This window comes from Daktulosphaira vitifoliae, unplaced genomic scaffold, assembly GCF_025091365.1.
Source record: "Daktulosphaira vitifoliae isolate Bord-2020 unplaced genomic scaffold, ASM2509136v1 Scaffold_2, whole genome shotgun sequence".
Classification (NCBI taxonomy): Eukaryota; Metazoa; Arthropoda; class Insecta; order Hemiptera; family Phylloxeridae; genus Daktulosphaira; species Daktulosphaira vitifoliae.
The window spans coordinates 8,418,643-8,437,128 of record NW_026099573.1 but is presented as its reverse complement, the minus strand read 5'-3'; the positions used below and the strand labels follow the sequence as shown (position 1 = coordinate 8,437,128).

Below are 18,486 nucleotides of genomic sequence, written 5' to 3'. Positions count from 1 at the left end.
AAAATTTATAAAATTAATAAATATCCAATAAAGTTCACTTTTTTGGGGATGTATTTTGTAAGGTTAGTATGAAAATGTTTTCAATAGATCAATTTTAACATATAAATTATGATATAGTTATATGGTACTTGAAATTAAAGATTTAGAGAGAATAACGTGCTATGTAACAATTAGTAAGTTAGTAAATTTTTTTTTTTATTCTAAAAATTTAATTAAATTCAAATAGTTTTATAACACGTAATCAACTTATTATAAACTATTAATGGTTAAATGGTCCTAGAAACTTTATAATTGAATTGTACAGGGTGTTCAGTAAGTTAGGAAACAGTTAAATTGTTACAAACAATGAGTACAATAGAAATTCGTTTCCTTGTTTACTGAACACTCTGTATAAGTATTTACTTGAATCTTCTCTTCCAGCTATCATCCATCGTGGATCATAAGGAACTTTAGTAGGTATAAAATCAATTTCTCTCTCAATAGGATCCACAGAGTGAGTAATAGGTAATGGAGAATCTTTGGTTTTTGGAATGTAAGAGAGCCATTTTAAAATACGGTATACACCATCTAAATCCCTACTTTCAGTCTTATGTGAAACACCATTGTTGTACATGATTTGAATACCTCCTAGTTGATTGTTTGAAGCATATACTTCACGACCAAGAAGCTAGAAATAATAATCCAATTTTATTAACTATATAGAGCCTTTTTATAAGTAGTAATTTATGTGTAAGTCAATTTCAGTGTTTTAACTTAAAATATAATTGCTTACCTTATTTAATGCACTGTAGCCTGTAAGAATAATATGAGAATTATCAATTTGGATCACTCTTTGTCCAAGACGCACAAGATAAGCTCCAATACCGATGGCACGACAAGTTACCATTGAAATAGTGACGATATCTTGATAAGCACGAGAAGTTTCCCCGGCTATCATTCCAGCATATTTTAAGTTTTCAACACCAAAGCCAAATTCTTTACCTGAAATAATAAAAAAGTCATAACACATTTTTTTTTATATACAATAGTTCTATTAAATTACTTACCTATTATATCAGTCAATTTGTATCGTGATTCACCTTCATCTTCAATTAATTCTGTTTCAACTGAGTTTTGGCCAGCTAATTTATCAAAATCTTCAGGAGTCAAATATAAATATTTGAAGCCCTTATTAAAAAAATTAGTACCAACACTGATGAATAAAGAATTATTAATATTAATATTATTATTAATGTTCTTACTTTTTCGGGATCAGACTTATCTTCCCATGCAATTTTAAACATTCCCTTTATTTCTTCAGCCAGACCAATACGAGCTCCACTGTTTGCAGAAATATAAATACGTGGTATTTTTCTACGTCTTGCTTCTTTTGAAGCCAAGTCAAAAACAATATCTTCTTGCGGACCAAATGAACCAATATTTATAGTCAAATCGTTAGCAATGACTATTATGTCTCGACCATCTGGATACTCTGGTGTGTTCATTGTGAACCTCCAAGCTACCATACCAGCCTGGTAATGACAAAATAAATAATATTTAATTTAAAAATTGTTAGATCATAGAAAAAAATTATTCCACACTTACAGAATTTTCACCTGAAAACCGTTTTTGTTCAACTATATGATCATCTTCAACAATTAATTCAACATAATCAAATACTACACTATTTTTTAAAACTCCATCTACAATATTAAAGGTTTATAAAATTATATAATTAAAAATATTGAATAGGGCATTAGAAAAAGGAAATAACAAATATACTGAAGTAATAAAAAATTCTCAAAATAAAAGTTACAAATTCTAATTTGATGGTACATATATTTTTATTTTATTAAAAAATAAATAATATATATTCCTACAAATTTGAAGCTCTCATTATTGCTAAAGACAAAAATTGCAGTTACCGTTTGGGTGTTCAGCAATGTATTCTTGCCATAAAACTTCTATTACTTGTCTGAACATGTCAGGAATATCATAAACATATGTTGTTCCAGCACTTTGAGCTTGGAATCTTTTTTGCTGTAAGAAATCCTTGGTAACATAAGGTGTTGAAACTGGCAGTCCGTGTAATGGTCCTTGCTTAGACTCATAAGACTCAAATTTAAACTAAAAATCAAATAAATAATACACTTAAAAATAATATGATTAGTTAAAGATAATTATAAAATTCTAGTAACATTTTTTTCCAATATTTTATTAGTTTATACATAGAAATATTGTGATAAAAATATAAAAAAAATTTGCATTGTGTAATATTACAAACATACCATTCCCATCTTTGAATCTGGTACTTCTTTATAGAGACAAATATCTAAATGATAACCACTACCGTTGGCAAGACTGAGACGAACATTTGATGTTTTACTTGTTGGAGAAGGTCTAATTGTCATTCTAAGTTCTGCTTGAAGTACACGTAATTTCCATAAACGAGGTCCATAACGCATTACCATGTTAGTAACACTTTCTTTTATCTATGAAAAAAATATTATTAATTTTTTTAACAACAAAAATCATTGGGGATAGTATACTTTAGCAGGATCCATAATAACTGTTGGAACAAAATTCAAGAAAATATGATTACAATCTGTTCTGCGGGCATGTGGATGACTAAATGCAACCTCTAATTCATCCATTGCTTCTAACAAAACACGTTCACCTTCATTTTGTAAATACTCAAATGATGCTTCTTTGGTGATCAAATCTTGATGTCTAATAATTGATCTAATGAAGAATCGATAGTCAGTTACTACTTGTCCTTTTGGCACCTTTAAACATTATTTAACAGTATTAATTAATCTATTTATTATATAACTCTTTATATAGTCAAATAAAAAATTTACTTTTGCTTTTCCTAAGTATAAGTACATTTTTCTATTTGAGGTAGGTAAAGCTTCTAGATCATAATTGCGCATTCTATTTAACTCAAGTTGGAAAGCCATACCTGGTTCCAAATGCCGGTAAATTCTATCTTCTGCAAAATTGTCATAGTTTCTGAAGGTGAATAATTTTGGATGTTGCCGTCTATCAAACAATTAAAAGTTAAAATAGTAATGTGAATAATTAAAAAAATTAACTTGCTTGTTAAGAGCCAAAAATGTCAATCTTCGGATAGATCGTTTTTTAAGCTCTTCTTGATGTTTGTAACAAAATTCTTCATACATTTTACTCAGTTTATCATCTTCCATATTACCAGTATCTTTCATAGCAATACATAATATATGACAGGGCTCAATCTAAAATAATAAGATTTTTAGTTTATATTTATCATACGTTTTTCAATGAAAATAATTGATATTTACTTGAAGGTTTTCTTGGTCAGCAGGACGAGTTTCACTAAGTGACAAGCTAACGTTGAGAGAAGAGCTTAATCTAGACTCACTTCCACTTTCAACTGCTTCTATAATTTTTGGAGAAATATAAACAGGAGAAGAAAGGTCTTCCATTATGTCAAGAATTTCATCAAAGTATTGTTCAAATTTATTAAATGACTCAAATGCAGCCATACAGCCTGTTCTTTGGTATGTTGGAATATATGGAAATTGTGTTTTCGAAGGTGAGTCAGGATTTTCAGAGTTATTGGATTTGTCTTCATTGAAACGTTGACTAAAACATAAAATCAGAATTAGAAGTTATTTAAACAGTAAAATTATTAAAAAAAATAAATAAATTAGGTGATTACAACTTACCGGTTAGGATGAGAAGATGGCAAAAGGAATTGGAAGTGTACTAATGGTATTTCACCAGATAATTCTAGGTGTTGTAAACAAGTTAGGTCATAGGATATATAGACCCGTCTTACATAAACCTATAAAATATTAACAGTAAAATAAATTCACCATAGGATATAAATTATTTTATTAAATTAATTGAACTACTGCCTTGCTACTGGTAAATCTTAAAAAAATTATGTTTAATTTTCTTTGTAGTTGCTACCATTCTCAATAGGATGACATAACAAACCACTGTTAAATATAAATTTTATATTTACCTCTAATGCTGCATTACACACTGCACGATTTGAATGATAAAAGAAGTCATGGAGAATATCAAATATTGAAGTTTCTGATTGTATAAGTTTTTGGAGATTTTCTGGATGAAAATCATGTCCATACATGTCAACTGCAGACAAAAATATAGATTCCATTTGGTTATGCCTTAATTCATATGCAGGTTGATGAGCAGCAATAAGAACCTAAAATATATAATGATTTAATTTATCATGATGGTAATATGATCTGCTAAATATGTTAACTATTCGGACTACTTTCAAAAATACAAGAAAATATACAATTTTTTCTTTTAGAAATTAAAAGTAACCTATAAATTTTAATTAACAAGAAAAAATAATTCTATCCCCTCTCTTTCCACCTTAAAATTGTACCAACTTTAAATGCTTTAAAATGCTAAAATGTTTAAATATTGAATATTTAAATGTTAAACACTATCATACATGTATAAATATCTTAAAAATAAGAAAATTATGTAACTTAAAAATTGATCGATAACAACTTTTGAACTATAATTTAAAATATATAAATATTTTTACATTATGCAGGAGGAGAAGAGCGATGTTCTAAAATTTTAAGAGATAAAAATAAATAGACACGCACTTCATCTTTGTCCTTTATTTATAAGTGTTAATAACTTTCGAAATACTGGTTCAAAAGTTAATATTGATGAGTCATTTTTTAAGTTAAATAATTTTCTTATTTTTAAGCTAGTTAAACATGTATGAAAGTGTTTAACATTTAAATATTTTAAAACAATTAAACTTGGTATAATTTTAAGGGGTGAAAGAGAGGAGTTAGAATTATAATTTTGTGTTAATTAAAGTTTATAGGATACTTTTAACTTCTGAAAGAGAAATTATATATTTTCTTATATTTTTGAAGATATTGTGTATAACTAGTGAATCACGCTGTATTTTTTACTGTTTATTAAATTTTATAATAGAACATTTACTTGACGAGCTCTAAGGGCAACTCTGGAATGTTCACTGCGATTTAATGAAGTTAACTCATTAAGGGTAGCAGCAAGTTCATCAGTAAGTCCAGGTTCATTAGACCATAAATGATCAATTAACATGGTAACTAACATGTTCTTCTTTGCTACTTGAGTATGTGAAAAAATAGTAGATGTTACAGCAGCCATATCATCCTTGTATCTATCTCGCAATGCAGTTGCACACTTATCATAACTTCCTGTGATCATTTTTATTTATAAAAATGTAGCTTTAACTAAGCTACTTTGCTGTAAGGCAAAGTGTAAGAAGTATGATGAGTTGTATGATAAGTTAGGAACAAAGAAAGGCGTAAAAGCAATTTATAGATTGGTAAAGGTTATAGAAAATTGACCCAAAGGGATTTTTAAATATATGGTGTAAAAAAATGTGGATGTGAAAAAGAGATGAAAAGCATATTATGAAAAATTGATAAATGAGGAGTACCCAAGAGATACTTTAAGAAATATTTTATGGAACAAAGGACTATAAGATTTATTTAGTAAGGAGGCGTGGGAGGCTGGTGAGATTGATGACAAAGAAAAAAGCAGTAGAGACAGATGAAATCCTAAAGGAAGTGTGGAAAATATTAATTATCTAAGCATAAGGTCGTTGAGAGGTCTTTTTAGTAAAGTCTTAATAAAAGGAAAGATGCCAAAAGAGTGGAGGAAAAGTTTTATGGTACCTGTATTTAAAGTCAAAGGACTTATACCGAAACATGGAGATTATAAAGACACAAAGTATGATGATATGGGAAAAGATAAACGTTAAGAGAATAATAAGCGAGATATCGGTAACTAAAATTCAGTTTTGTTTTTTGCCTAGAAATTCAACAATAGAGCCGTTATTTTCTGTGAGACAGCTAATAGAAAAGTATAAGGAGAAGAAAATACAGCTTGATGCAATAGAGTATATGTTTGAAGGCACAATAGAATCAATTGTACTAAGGAACGGTGATATTGACAAGGATGTAAGACACAGGATTAAGTTGTATGGTTCATAGTGTTGGTTAGTCGACAAGGAATAGATCAAATAATGAATGTAACAGTGATGAGAATGCTTATATGGATGAGTGATTAAAGAAGATAAGGAACGACCATATAAGAGGGAGTATAAATATAGCATCAATCTTGGATAAGATGAGAGAAAATAGATATAAATGGTAGAAGAGAACATGAGAGCGATTAAACGAGGACTGATAAGCGAAGCAGAAAGTTTTAAATATTTAAGATCATTTGTACAAAAGAGCGGTGGTATTGGCGAGGATTTGAGACATAGGATAAAATGCATATGAATCAAGTGGAGAGAAGTGTCAGGTGTTTTGTGTGATAAAAGAATCCCAATTAGTCTAAAAGGTATGTTCTATAAGACTGTAATGAGACTAACTATGTTGTATAGAATTTTGATGGGTTGATAAGAAAGTAAAGCAGAGAATAAGTGTAGAAGAGTTGAGAAAACTTAAATGGATGAGTGAAATGATGAGAGATAGAAAAAAGAAGTGAATATATAAGAGGAAGCATAGGACTAGCTTCGATAGTGAATAAGAGAAAGTAGGCTTAAATGGTTTGGTCACATTATAAGGAATGAGGAATTGGAAGATGTAGGAACAGTTATGGAAATGTACGTCGAGGAAGAAGAAAAAGAAGAAGTTTGAAAAATAGGTAGTTAATTATATTTAGGAGTGATATGAGGGCTGTTGGTGTGTGTATAGATGACGTGGTAGACTGTTTTAAGTGGAAGTTTAGGATACAGATAGTATCAGTAGTTGAAGTAAAAGAAAAAAAGAAGGATAGAAATAGCTTTAACTAAAAACATTATCATTTTTTACCATGCTGAAACTGGCTTTCAACTTCATAATATTGTTTGAGCAATTCATGAACCGCAGACTTCATTCGTCCACGTATTCCATTTCTGTATCTTTGGACTAATTGAACAATACCTTGTGTAGTTTGAAAGAAACTATCACGGTCTGTACGTTTTTGAAGTGTAGCAGCATGTCTAAAAGAAAAATTTGTTTAAAAATAGAATATATAAAAAATTAACAAAAAAATGAGTACCCATCGATGACAGCAGCTATTTGTTGACTAGGAAATTGAGCAAGTACTGAGGTAATATTTCTTTCATAAAGCTTCATTAAAGATTTAATTTTTTTATCAACTGGTTTAGGAATACGACCAGATATTGAAGAAATCACTTCCTAAAAAAATTATAATAAATTAAAATTATTTAATCCTTTTAAAGTGTAATAAAAGTAAAGTAGAAATACAGTAAAGTGCAGTTGAAGTATTTTTTAGATTAGTGTTGAATGAATCTGATAGTGATTAAAATCGCTGTCGTAAACAATTTGATACATATTCGAAAAATATTAAAAAAATTGACCACAACTATCAAAAATTACATACTCTTTAACATAAGTATTTGATTACTCATAGAGGATGTATCGCCAGAACATTTTTCTTTTTTCTTCTTAATATATTACATTAAATGAGCTTTAATTTGAAATAATTTATAATGGTATAAGCATTTTAATTATGCAAAATATTAAATAATTGGCTAATTTTACAAAAATTATATGGTTTATATATCAATAAATATTAGTCATTAAAGACAAGTTTAATGAATAATATTATTTTATTTTAAAGTAAATTGTATAAGCTTTAACTTAATATAAGTTCAAAGAAGATAGGTTTTTGGAACATTATCAAAAATTGAAAATAAAATAATTTGATATGATGATTATGCCCCCTCTCAGTACTTTGGTAAATAAATGAATTTTAAAATAAGTATGTTGAAAGTAAGGTATTTGATTTAAATATTACCATTGAAAATTTTATTTTGATCTTTGCATTATTCAAATAAATTGATCAATTTAAATATAACTATTATATCCACCAAAAATTACATGATTATAGTTTTATAGGCTTATTACTCAAAGAAGACAATCATCTAAATATTGATATATCTTTCTTTTTTTAATCATAAATGATTAAATGATAATTGCTTTTAATACCCAAAAACTTCTGAAATCGAGATTTAGGATAGTATTTATTTTTTTATTTTAAAGTACTTTATATTAGCTTTAATTTGATGTAGGATTAAAAAAGACAAGTTTTTTGAAGCATTATTACAAATTAAAAAGAAAAAAAATTTGATATGATTTTTAAGCCTCAAAGTACCTAAGTTAATGATTGATTTTTCAAAAAAAAAAAAAAAAAACGTCATCAAGACAAATGTTAAAAGTATTATTCAAAATTTTGCAATAATTCGTTCAATTTTCAAAAAGTTATTTTAATATTAATTGAAAACAAAAAATTTTAACATTGACGTTTTATGATAACTGTAATTTTTTGGTATATTTCTCTTTATTACTGGTAATGAGTGGGATTTATCAAAATTATGGTGCTGATAGCTTTAAATAAATATATTTTATCTCCATTGAATCAAATGAGCTCAGTAGGAGCGAAAATATTGATGTACCGGACAAAAAAAAAAAGGCAACAAAGTAAATTATTCTATTAATTTTCTTACTTGTAACTCTAGTAGTGGTAAACTAGGATCACGTAGAGAATTCATAAACTTTTCAATGACTTCTCTTAATCGACACAAATGATAAGGTTCTAGTAAGCAGTACCCAGCAAGGATATTATCCAACATTGTTCTATAACTTATGTGAATGTGGTTCAAACTATCACCGTAAATATGTGAAGTACCGTCAAGCTCTGGGAATTGTCCTTTATATTCAACAGCCTTGGTAACTAAAGTTGGGTCATCTAATTCAAGAGTAGCAATTAAAGATCCAGCATCAAGAACAGCACCAGGACGTTTGTTGTAAAATACACGACCATTCTCAGTAGCTGTTAATGTCATAACCATTTTCATAACCTAATAAATTTTATAAAAATTTGTTTTCTATTTTAACTCTTGCATAATGTGCAAATTACACAACGAACCTTGACTATAATATTATAATCAGGGCTCAATAAATATGATATAATTTAGTCATAGTAACCTCAATTTCAGCATAAGCTATTCCTTTTTTCACTGCTCCACCATCTTCAACAAGGAAGCTTATCAATTTTCCAGCAGAAGGAGAACGTAATAATGAAGGGTCATTTTCTTTTTCAAAGACACAAGTTTGGTTTCCAATAACAATTCTGTATCTATCAACTTCTTCACGCATATAAGTAGTAAAACTAGATCCATCCAAAGACAGTAAAATCCCTGAATCAAAGAAGAAAAACAAATGAAAATTATAATAAGGTATAAATAATGTAAGATAAGACACTTTCATAATATTTTTTTTTAATTTTAATATTTTAGAAATACCTCCATCTGAAAGACGGTGAACTTCAATTTCTTTAAAAGATCCATTCATAATTAGAAAATATGAATTAGGACCAGATTTTGTGACATGAACTTTATATTTGAATCCTTCATTTATCAACTCAACAGAAACATGATGATCTAATGTATTGGAGCTTAAAACCTGACCTCTGCAACAAATTTTAAATTTAATTATATAAGATATAAATCAATTATATACATAAAATTTTAATCGAAAATTATTTTTATTTTTAAAATATAATAGTTTTATTGGTGAGTTATAATATTCCTCTTTAAATGAGCAAAAATTCCAGGGGTAAATAATTAATTCAGAGATAATTATTTTTTCCAGTCTAATTTTAATTATAATAAAGGTATAATAATTAGAAAAACTAAGCTGACTTGGTTCATTGAAAATTGAATTAACATTATTCAATAATTTCTCCTTTTAGTCATAAAATTATTAGTAAATTCTCAGCTTCACATCGAAGCTAAAATAAATTTATATATAATTAAACTTTGGTTTATTCCATTTCAAACAATCCTCAATCTATTTTTATTTGTTATAAGTACATACAATGATACATTTTTTTTTTGTTATTAACTGATACACCTATAAATATAATACATCCAGTAAAATATTATTTAGACTTATTTAAAATTAATTTGAATATGAAACCTCCTGGAAAATTGGAGATATTTCTAAACACATACATTATTTTCTTATGTAATAAAATATTTAAAAATATTACATCCATGTATCATTTAAATAACAATTATAAAATGAAATTGTTATCAAAATTAAAAACTTACTTCACACGACAATCAACAGATAAGCTCACCTGAATACCACAACATGCAGATATAACAGGCTAAGAAAAAGCTGAAAATGACATCACTCTAGAATACCTAAACACTTACAGCAAGGATGACCACAACAAGGATTTCATTAGACAAGCAATGGATGAATGGTAAACAGAATGAAATCTATTAAAGAATATTAAACTAAGAGAAATAAAACAAAAAAAATGATCTAATCATATAATAAATAACAGCAGAAGAGACAATATTATCCTTACTCACTTCAGAAACAGACACACCTGTTACACTCATAATCATCTAACACAAAGAAAAGATCTCTACCCTTGCACCACATATGGAACTGAAAACTCAATCAAACTTATTATGTTGGAATATAAAATACTGAAAATAACAACCTCGAGCTACAAGAAAATTTTGTATACCGACTTTATAACATGATGAAAACTTTACAATTTATCAAGTCAATACAAATAAAAGATAAAATTTAATGTTACCATTGTAAGTATTAATAAATTTGGACAATGATCTCATTAGTCGAAGGCTTTTTCTATATAAAAAAATAAAAATTTACCGCTCTAAAGAATTTTGGAAATTTTGGAATGCATCAGTAATTTTGCGATCGGCAATATGAAGTCCTCCACAAATGACACCTAGTAAAATATCTGGTTTTTCAGATTGTACACGTTCTGCAATTAATAAATCTAACCAGGCTGTATCAATAGTGTTAGACTAAAACATAAATATATGAAATTAATTAAAACTAAAATCACCACTACAATTATATTTAAAAATTTACTTGGAAAGATTCTGTTTCAAGAAGTGTAATTAAGTATTCAACAGTTGTTCTGAAATCACCTCGAATGGATAGTTCTTTCAAAGCAATTACAAGGTTTCTATAAAAAAATATACACAAATTATTCCTAACTATTAGTACATAGTTATAAAAAGAAAATATTTATTTAAATTTAAATGTTAACGTACTCTCTAGCTTGTTCTCGATTTTCACCCCATGAAAAACAATGACCAAATTGTGAATCAGCAAATTCATGCAAACCTCCAGACGCTGCAACACTGAAATAACCCCATACATTTTTAGAAGAACGGAAATTAAGTTCTTGGACAGTACCAGAGCTAGGCTTAAATCCTAAACAAAAAAACTTTGTTAAACAACAAAAGAAAAATTAACTTTTAAATAGTATTTTTTATTTTAAAAATTAAAATGTGTTGATTCGTATTATTTTTAGTTACCTTCATCAGGATTTTCACTAGTAATACGAGCTGCAATAACGTGTCCCCATGGATGAGGTTTGTGTCTTGGTGAATCAAAATCTATATAACTGTCACCCCAAGCTGACTCGCCATACAGCAACCTAATATCTTTTATACAATTAAGTTGTAGTCCCATAGCAATTTGTAACTGAGCAGCTGGTAAGTTTACATCAGAAACCATTTCAGTACATGGGTGTTCAACTTGTAGTCTAGGGTTCAATTCCAAAAAGTAATAGTTTCCATCTGTGTCATAAAGATATTCCACAGTACCAGCACTCACATAACCAACCATTTTAGCAATACGAACAGCTGCCTGAAAAAATATTATAATTTTTTTTTCTTCAAAATACAGATAATGTTAATCTTGATTTTAAATGAAAAAATAAAAACTACTTTCTCCATTTCTTCAAAAACACTGGGTTCTGCAATGACTGCAGGAGCTTCTTCAATAATTTTTTGATGTCTTCTTTGGATAGAACAATCACGTCCAAACAAAGATATAGCATTACCATACTGATCGGCTAATAGTTGTACTTCTAAATGCCTAGCACACTTGGCCAATTTCATGATGAAAATTGGAGATCCAGGAACTTCAGCTTGTACCTAATATTTATCAAAATAAATCATAAAATAAGTACCAAAAAAATATAGCTACAAAACAAAAATTAATTTAAATGGTGCCTTAACATATACACTTTTCTTTATTTCACTAAATATGAAATTATATGTAATTTTAACACAATATTAACACCATTTTAAGTGTTATATATATATATATATATATATATATATATAAACACTTCATAGATCATTACTATAATATTTTTTTTGGTCTTAATTAAATGTAATATTTCTTTATATTTAAATTAAATACTACCAACCAGGACTTAACTATGGATAATAATAGTGACACTCGCCGCTTCATAATTAATAAGAAATCTTAGTTAAATAAATAACAGAAGTTTGATAAAAAAATATTACTTTATAAGTATTACACAACCTGTACACTCTAATAGACACATCAAGAATTAAAATAAGTAATTAATCAATTGTTATAGTTGTAATTAACTGATAATAATATCTAAGTACTCTTAATTTGAATTTTTTATTATAAACAAGAATAAATAAAAATTTGATTCATTACTATAACTAGTTATTTTTACCTGTTTAAATGCAGCTGGAAAGTCCTCAATATTTTCTACTTTTCTTATACCTTTTCCGCCACCACCTTCACTAGCCTTAATCATAATTGGATATCCTATTTTTTCAGCTGATAATAAACCTTCCTCAATTGTTGACACACATCCTTTTTTGTACAATTCCGGTCCTATTTCAATTTTTTTACCAGAATAATGACCCACCACATCTGAAAATTGAATTAGGATACATTACTAAGAGTAATATAAACTTAAATAAAAAATAAATGTTTATAAGTACTCAAAAAACTTCAAATATGCAAAAACACTTAATTAAAAATGTATTAATTCACATCTTACAACTGTTACTATAATACCCCGTATTTAACACATTTTTAAAAAATAAAAATTGTTGGGTTATAAATTTTAAAATTATTCCTTTGTAAGTTAAGTTATACTTTTGTTCATCTTAAAAACTATCTTCCTTTAAAATTATAGTTTTAAGATGATAATGTTATCTTAATGCTTAATAAATTATATTTTTTATATTTAATTAGTTCTCTCTCCTGAACAAATTGAAACTTTGTTAAATGGTATTACAGTGACAGTCAATATTTATGTAATAATAATATAATATATAATATGATGTTGATAAATACTTTGATTTTATAACTCTCTAAATTTTTTTATAAAAACTCATTTAAATTTAATAATATTTTTAGAGGAAATTTTTACATTTTACTTACTTGAACCTGACCATGGTAATGTGGGGATTTCTGCTGTTTGTGCAACAATACTAGAAGCAATTTTATCTCCAAGAGCAAACATAGCTCTTTCTGGTGGTCCAATAAAAGCAATTTTGTTTTTATCTAACAATTTAGGGAGTTCAGGATTTTCAGATGCATGTCCCCAGCCAGCCCAAACAGCCTAAAAATTATACATTTATTTAATACACTAATCTTTTAAATGAAATATTGTATAAAATATTAAAAAGAATAAAATCACCTGAACTTGAAAACGTATAGCTATGCTAACAATCAGCTCTACATTAGCATAATTGTTATTATTTGTACCACCAGGAACTGGGACATAATGGTCTGCCATCTTAATGTATTCAGCATTTGCTAAAAAAAAAATGTAATTAACAATTGATCTTTTAAAATTCTGAATCAAGTAATTTACCTTTAAGATCTTCAGGTGTAACCATTACAACAAATCGAACAGCTCTTTCATTTCTAAACATTTCATAAGACCACCGACGGACAGATCTCATACATTTAACAGCAGCAATACCATTGTTAGCAATTAAAACCTAAAATTGTAAATATTAATTATATATAATATATTAAATAACAATTCAATGATTTAAAAATTAAATTAAATATTGTATAAATAAGTTGACCTACCTTATTAATAACACGAGTTCCTTTAAAACGTTTAACAAACTCTTCGGGAGTGCTAATGTTAAAATCTTTTTCTGTAAGTCTCTGATGAATGACAGTACCTTGTGACATACTAGGCCTAAAGTAAATAAAAAAATAAAAATATTTTAATAACGTAAATTGACATTATTTTGCAAAAAAATTTTTTTCGTATGAGTGAGAATATAAGAAAAAAATTATACAAAAAAAATCATCAAATAATTAGATATGTTGTAAAATAATATTATTATTAACCATCGCCAATTTTTTAAATCATTTTTCTTTCGTTCAATAATAATAAAACTATTATTTCCAAGTTATTGAAGTTGAAATACATATAAGTATCAAATTAATTAAAATGACTTTAAAGTGTTTGTTTAAAAGCTTATAAGAAAGGCCCAACAGTAATTAAGTGATACAATGATCTTAGTCTTTATAAGTATTTATTAAATTATAAAATCCTTATTCCTTTAAAGTAACATTATTATCAATAAATGTAATTAATACAGATTAAACATCTAGACAATTGTGAGATCAAGGAATCATAAACACTAAAATGTTATAGAAATTAAATAAAAATTCGTAAATATGTGGTTCTTGAATGAATGAACAATACAACAATGTGATTTTTTATTAGTAGATATAAAAATATCATTAATTTTAAACCTGAGTTTTAGATTTAAACAGCATTTTATGGTTTTATTTGATAAAAGACCAGTTATAATAATTCTTCAAAATTCCACAATAGTTTTATCTTGGATTGAATTCAACGTTCAAAATGATAACATTTTACAAATATTATAATTTCACGTTAAAATGAACATATCTATTAGTATATACGTTAAATAATACCAATAACGTACTTGTGAGGGATAATAGGGGCATTTCCCCCTTAAATGACTTAAGGGGGAAAGGCCCCCTTAAGAGGCTTAAGGGGGACATAATTATATGTCAGTATTGTTATTTGTTTTGACAATTTTCGATAAATTGAAAATAATAATACAATTAACAATACTTTACAAAAAAATAAAAATAAATATTATTATTATAGTTATATTAATAAACATATTGCATTGTTGTTTTTCTGAGTTTATTCAAAGTATTATTTTGATCGAAAAACTATGATCCTTTTAAGACTATTTTTAATGTCAATATTTCTCTTGTTTCGGTTTAATTTTCATTTTTTGATGGAAATATCAATAAATAACAGAAAAAATAAACTTAGAATATTCTCATTATCTACATTTTCCCGCTTAGCTAAAGGTTTATTTACAAATTCAACGCGGTAGTAAATCTCTAAAAAATGTCCACCTTTTATTGGGAATTTGGAGGAACAAGTCGCCTAATTTTTCAAAATTATTATTCATCCCTACTCAAAAAATATTGTATGGTAAATTTTAAAATATTTTTCAAAATTATTTTACCAGTGTAAAATGTAATATTCCCCAGAGACAACAATTAAAATGATAAATTCGTATTTTTTGTACTGTTATTGAAAATTGAAATAAAATTAGTGATGACCATTAAAATATAAATGAAATATTTACAGTAAAAAAACAGAACAAGTGTCATTAAGATATTAAATAATAATTACAATCATTAAAAAAAAATTGTTTTAAAAAATTGCCACCACTCAAATTTAATTCTGTAGATATATGCCTATATCAAAATATGCAATTGTTTTTAACTAAACGTAAGTTGCACAACAACTGTGTTCAAGCATATTAACTTTATTTTATTTAGATTATTTATTATAATTAATAAACATCAATTATACCCCCTACTAATAAATTAATTATGGTTTCTCTAATATTAATTCAATACATTTATGTACTTTCAAAAACCACAGCAATGGGAAAATCAATTCTTACACTTCGGCTACCACTTATTATGTCCTTATTATTATTATTACTTAATATTACCTAAGGGAGCAGGGCTAAAAGGGCTCTAGCACTTTCCATTGGTCTTATAACTATTAACAGTGTATGACATCCGCTCTAGTAAGAGTATGGATAAGAAAAAAAGATTTTAGCCTCCTTTTGAAAAAACCTTGCCTAAATCAATGTATTGTTTAATAGTTAAAATATTAAAATAATGAAAATTGAGTATCCGAAATTATTTGTAAAAATCTAACTTAAGTTCTGATACACTAAAATAAAGGAAAACACCACAAATGGCAACGGCTATCATAATTGAAAATTACAACAAAAAGATAACCTTCGAAATATTTTTAACTTTGTATAAATGTAAATCAATTATGGTTTAATTATTTTATTTTAAGTAATATTAAAACTCCATTTTATAGCTATGTTACGGTAGTAATTATTATTCATATGATAATTACTATTGGTTTAAAGTTTAACTCAACAACACAGATAGTAATGGATAATAACTTAAATGTATGATTTTTTATAATTAAGCACTCAGATAACAATTAGGGAATTTTAAGTAATCAATATTATTACTATAATTCAGCATAAAAAACGTAATTCGTTTTAAAAACCGATATTTGTACATGTTTTTTTCATTTTATCAATCATAAAGCATTTTTCATATTCATCTATTATACATTAGACTTAAGACAAAGAGACATAATAATGTGTTTTTTCAAAGACTATGTACATATTTAACTAGCTTATTTATTGAGTAATGATCTAGTTAAGTAAATAACTGATTTTTAACTTTTGGACTGGTATTTCAAAAGTTATTAACACTTTTATACATAGGCGGGAGGAGGAGTAAGCCTAAAAATGTCTAGTGATAAAAATATCAAAAAACCTCTTCTTACCTACCGTTAATATTTTCAATTATTAATAACTTTCTATNGTATTTCAAAAGTTATTAACACTTTTATACATAGGCGGGAGGAGGAGTAAGCCTAAAAATGTCTAGTGATAAAAATATCAAAACCTCTTCTTACCTCCCGTCAATACTTTCAATTATTAATAACTTTCTACATACACGAATTTTACTTCATTCAATCTACATTAAATTAAAGCTAATATAATGTACTTAAGGATAAAAAAAGAATAATTGTATCCAACTACTCCAATTTAATTTATATTTATATTTATAAGGCCGGACTTGGAGTCTCAGGACCCTTAGGTAGTTATCAAATCAGTACTTCTCTTCAATGGTATACTTAGAAATTTACTATAAGAGGAGTCCGTTTATCTTTCAGAACTCCACATTCAGAAATTTATATAAGAGCTTCATCCATCTACTTTCCCAAAATGCCAACATTTTGGGTCAATGAAAGGGAGGGTATCCAGACTTGGTGATTTCCTCGTAAATAAGCTATTATTTCTCGTTGATATATTAAACATAGAAATTTTCATGAATATATTTGGAAAGATAAATTACTATTCGACTTATCAAGATGGCTCCTCAACATTTTGTACTCAAGGCAGCTGTTTTGTCTGCCTGGCTGAAATTCGACTTTTTATATAACCATTAAAGCCAAAAATCTTATAATTTTCGTTAAGAATTTAGAAAAATTTTACATAGCAACGGGACATCTATATCATTCAAAACTAAATTAAATTATAGCTAATTTAATGTACAACAAAAAGCGTTCTATTGAATTGTCTTCTATGAGTAATTGAACTCTAAAATTGAAAATCAAGTAATTATTGGTAGACGTGTTAAATTATTTTCCAATATGCAATGAAGCGACAGTGACTATAATCAATATCAGATATCAATCAATACTAATCTAATGAACGCCTTGACTCCACTTTACTGGATCCCTTCTGTACTTTTTTTAAATAATAATTTATTTTTTTATGCCAGAGGTTATTAGGAGGACTCACTGAGAAAACTCGTTTTATTAAAATATTTTTTATTATTCATTGAAATACAAGCCTTCATTTGCTTATAATTTAAAACTTTAGAGTTGGGTCAGTGAATTTTAGAGATTTAATATAGTGGTTAAAATTTAAGGAGGGCGGAGGCGCTTTTGCCATTAATTATATACTGGCTAGTTCAATATAAATGTTTTATAAGACAATTATTAAGAATGTGAATGAGAATGCATTAGTTTTTTAGATGAATGTTCCAAACCCTGCCCATAACCTGCGTGTAGTTGATAAGTGCAATCGCTGCATGAATAATGTACGTTATAACAGTTAGTGACATTTGGACCTAATATTTTATATAAATAATTATATATCTTATATTTATAATTCTATTCTTTAACAGTGACGAGAAAGAATTTTTTCATTTTACAATACATTTTTATAACATATTTTATATACGCTGAAGCGTTCAAATTTTAGAAAATGAACTTAGTTCTAATTTTTCATGAACGTGAACGTTTTTGATTGCAAAATTCAATTGTCTAGCTACTACTACTAAAGTTTTTATGAAAATAAATATTTAAATTCTGTATTGATTTATTCAACAAAACCCACTCTATTATTTACAAAATAAAATTTATCCAGTTTTTTTTTAAATAATACAGTAGTGTCAAATGTATCATACGTTTTTAGCTTCGATGCGAAGCGGAGAAGGTATT

The 18,486-nt window shown here is 27.0% G+C and overlaps 1 protein-coding gene across 12 annotated transcripts in view; it reads right to left on the bottom strand.

Annotated features, from left to right (window-relative positions):
• Nucleotides 1-18,486, bottom strand: part of LOC126899727 (acetyl-CoA carboxylase) — a 45,994-nt gene that overhangs the window by 2,125 nt on the left and 25,383 nt on the right. For all 12 annotated transcript variants that reach the window (XM_050674857.1, XM_050674848.1, XM_050674849.1 and 9 more), the window contains 29 exons: nt 13,956-14,070; nt 13,732-13,861; nt 13,555-13,673; nt 13,296-13,476; nt 12,577-12,779; nt 11,807-12,016; nt 11,393-11,726; nt 11,126-11,288; nt 10,941-11,037; nt 10,716-10,873; nt 9,326-9,492; nt 9,009-9,220; nt 8,528-8,881; nt 7,057-7,196; nt 6,828-6,997; nt 4,963-5,201; nt 3,989-4,192; nt 3,687-3,805; nt 3,300-3,603; nt 3,079-3,233; nt 2,841-3,021; nt 2,529-2,765; nt 2,268-2,471; nt 1,905-2,106; nt 1,585-1,682; nt 1,242-1,511; nt 1,047-1,167; nt 773-981; nt 403-667 (listed from right to left, as the gene is read on the bottom strand). In XM_050674857.1, coding sequence (XP_050530814.1) covers nt 403-667; nt 773-981; nt 1,047-1,167; nt 1,242-1,511; nt 1,585-1,682; nt 1,905-2,106; nt 2,268-2,471; nt 2,529-2,765; nt 2,841-3,021; nt 3,079-3,233; nt 3,300-3,603; nt 3,687-3,805; nt 3,989-4,192; nt 4,963-5,201; nt 6,828-6,997; nt 7,057-7,196; nt 8,528-8,881; nt 9,009-9,220; nt 9,326-9,492; nt 10,716-10,873; nt 10,941-11,037; nt 11,126-11,288; nt 11,393-11,726; nt 11,807-12,016; nt 12,577-12,779; nt 13,296-13,476; nt 13,555-13,673; nt 13,732-13,861; nt 13,956-14,070 — 5,561 coding nt within the window. The remainder of the gene's footprint in view (nt 1-402; nt 668-772; nt 982-1,046; nt 1,168-1,241; nt 1,512-1,584; nt 1,683-1,904; nt 2,107-2,267; nt 2,472-2,528; nt 2,766-2,840; nt 3,022-3,078; nt 3,234-3,299; nt 3,604-3,686; nt 3,806-3,988; nt 4,193-4,962; nt 5,202-6,827; nt 6,998-7,056; nt 7,197-8,527; nt 8,882-9,008; nt 9,221-9,325; nt 9,493-10,715; nt 10,874-10,940; nt 11,038-11,125; nt 11,289-11,392; nt 11,727-11,806; nt 12,017-12,576; nt 12,780-13,295; nt 13,477-13,554; nt 13,674-13,731; nt 13,862-13,955; nt 14,071-18,486) is intronic.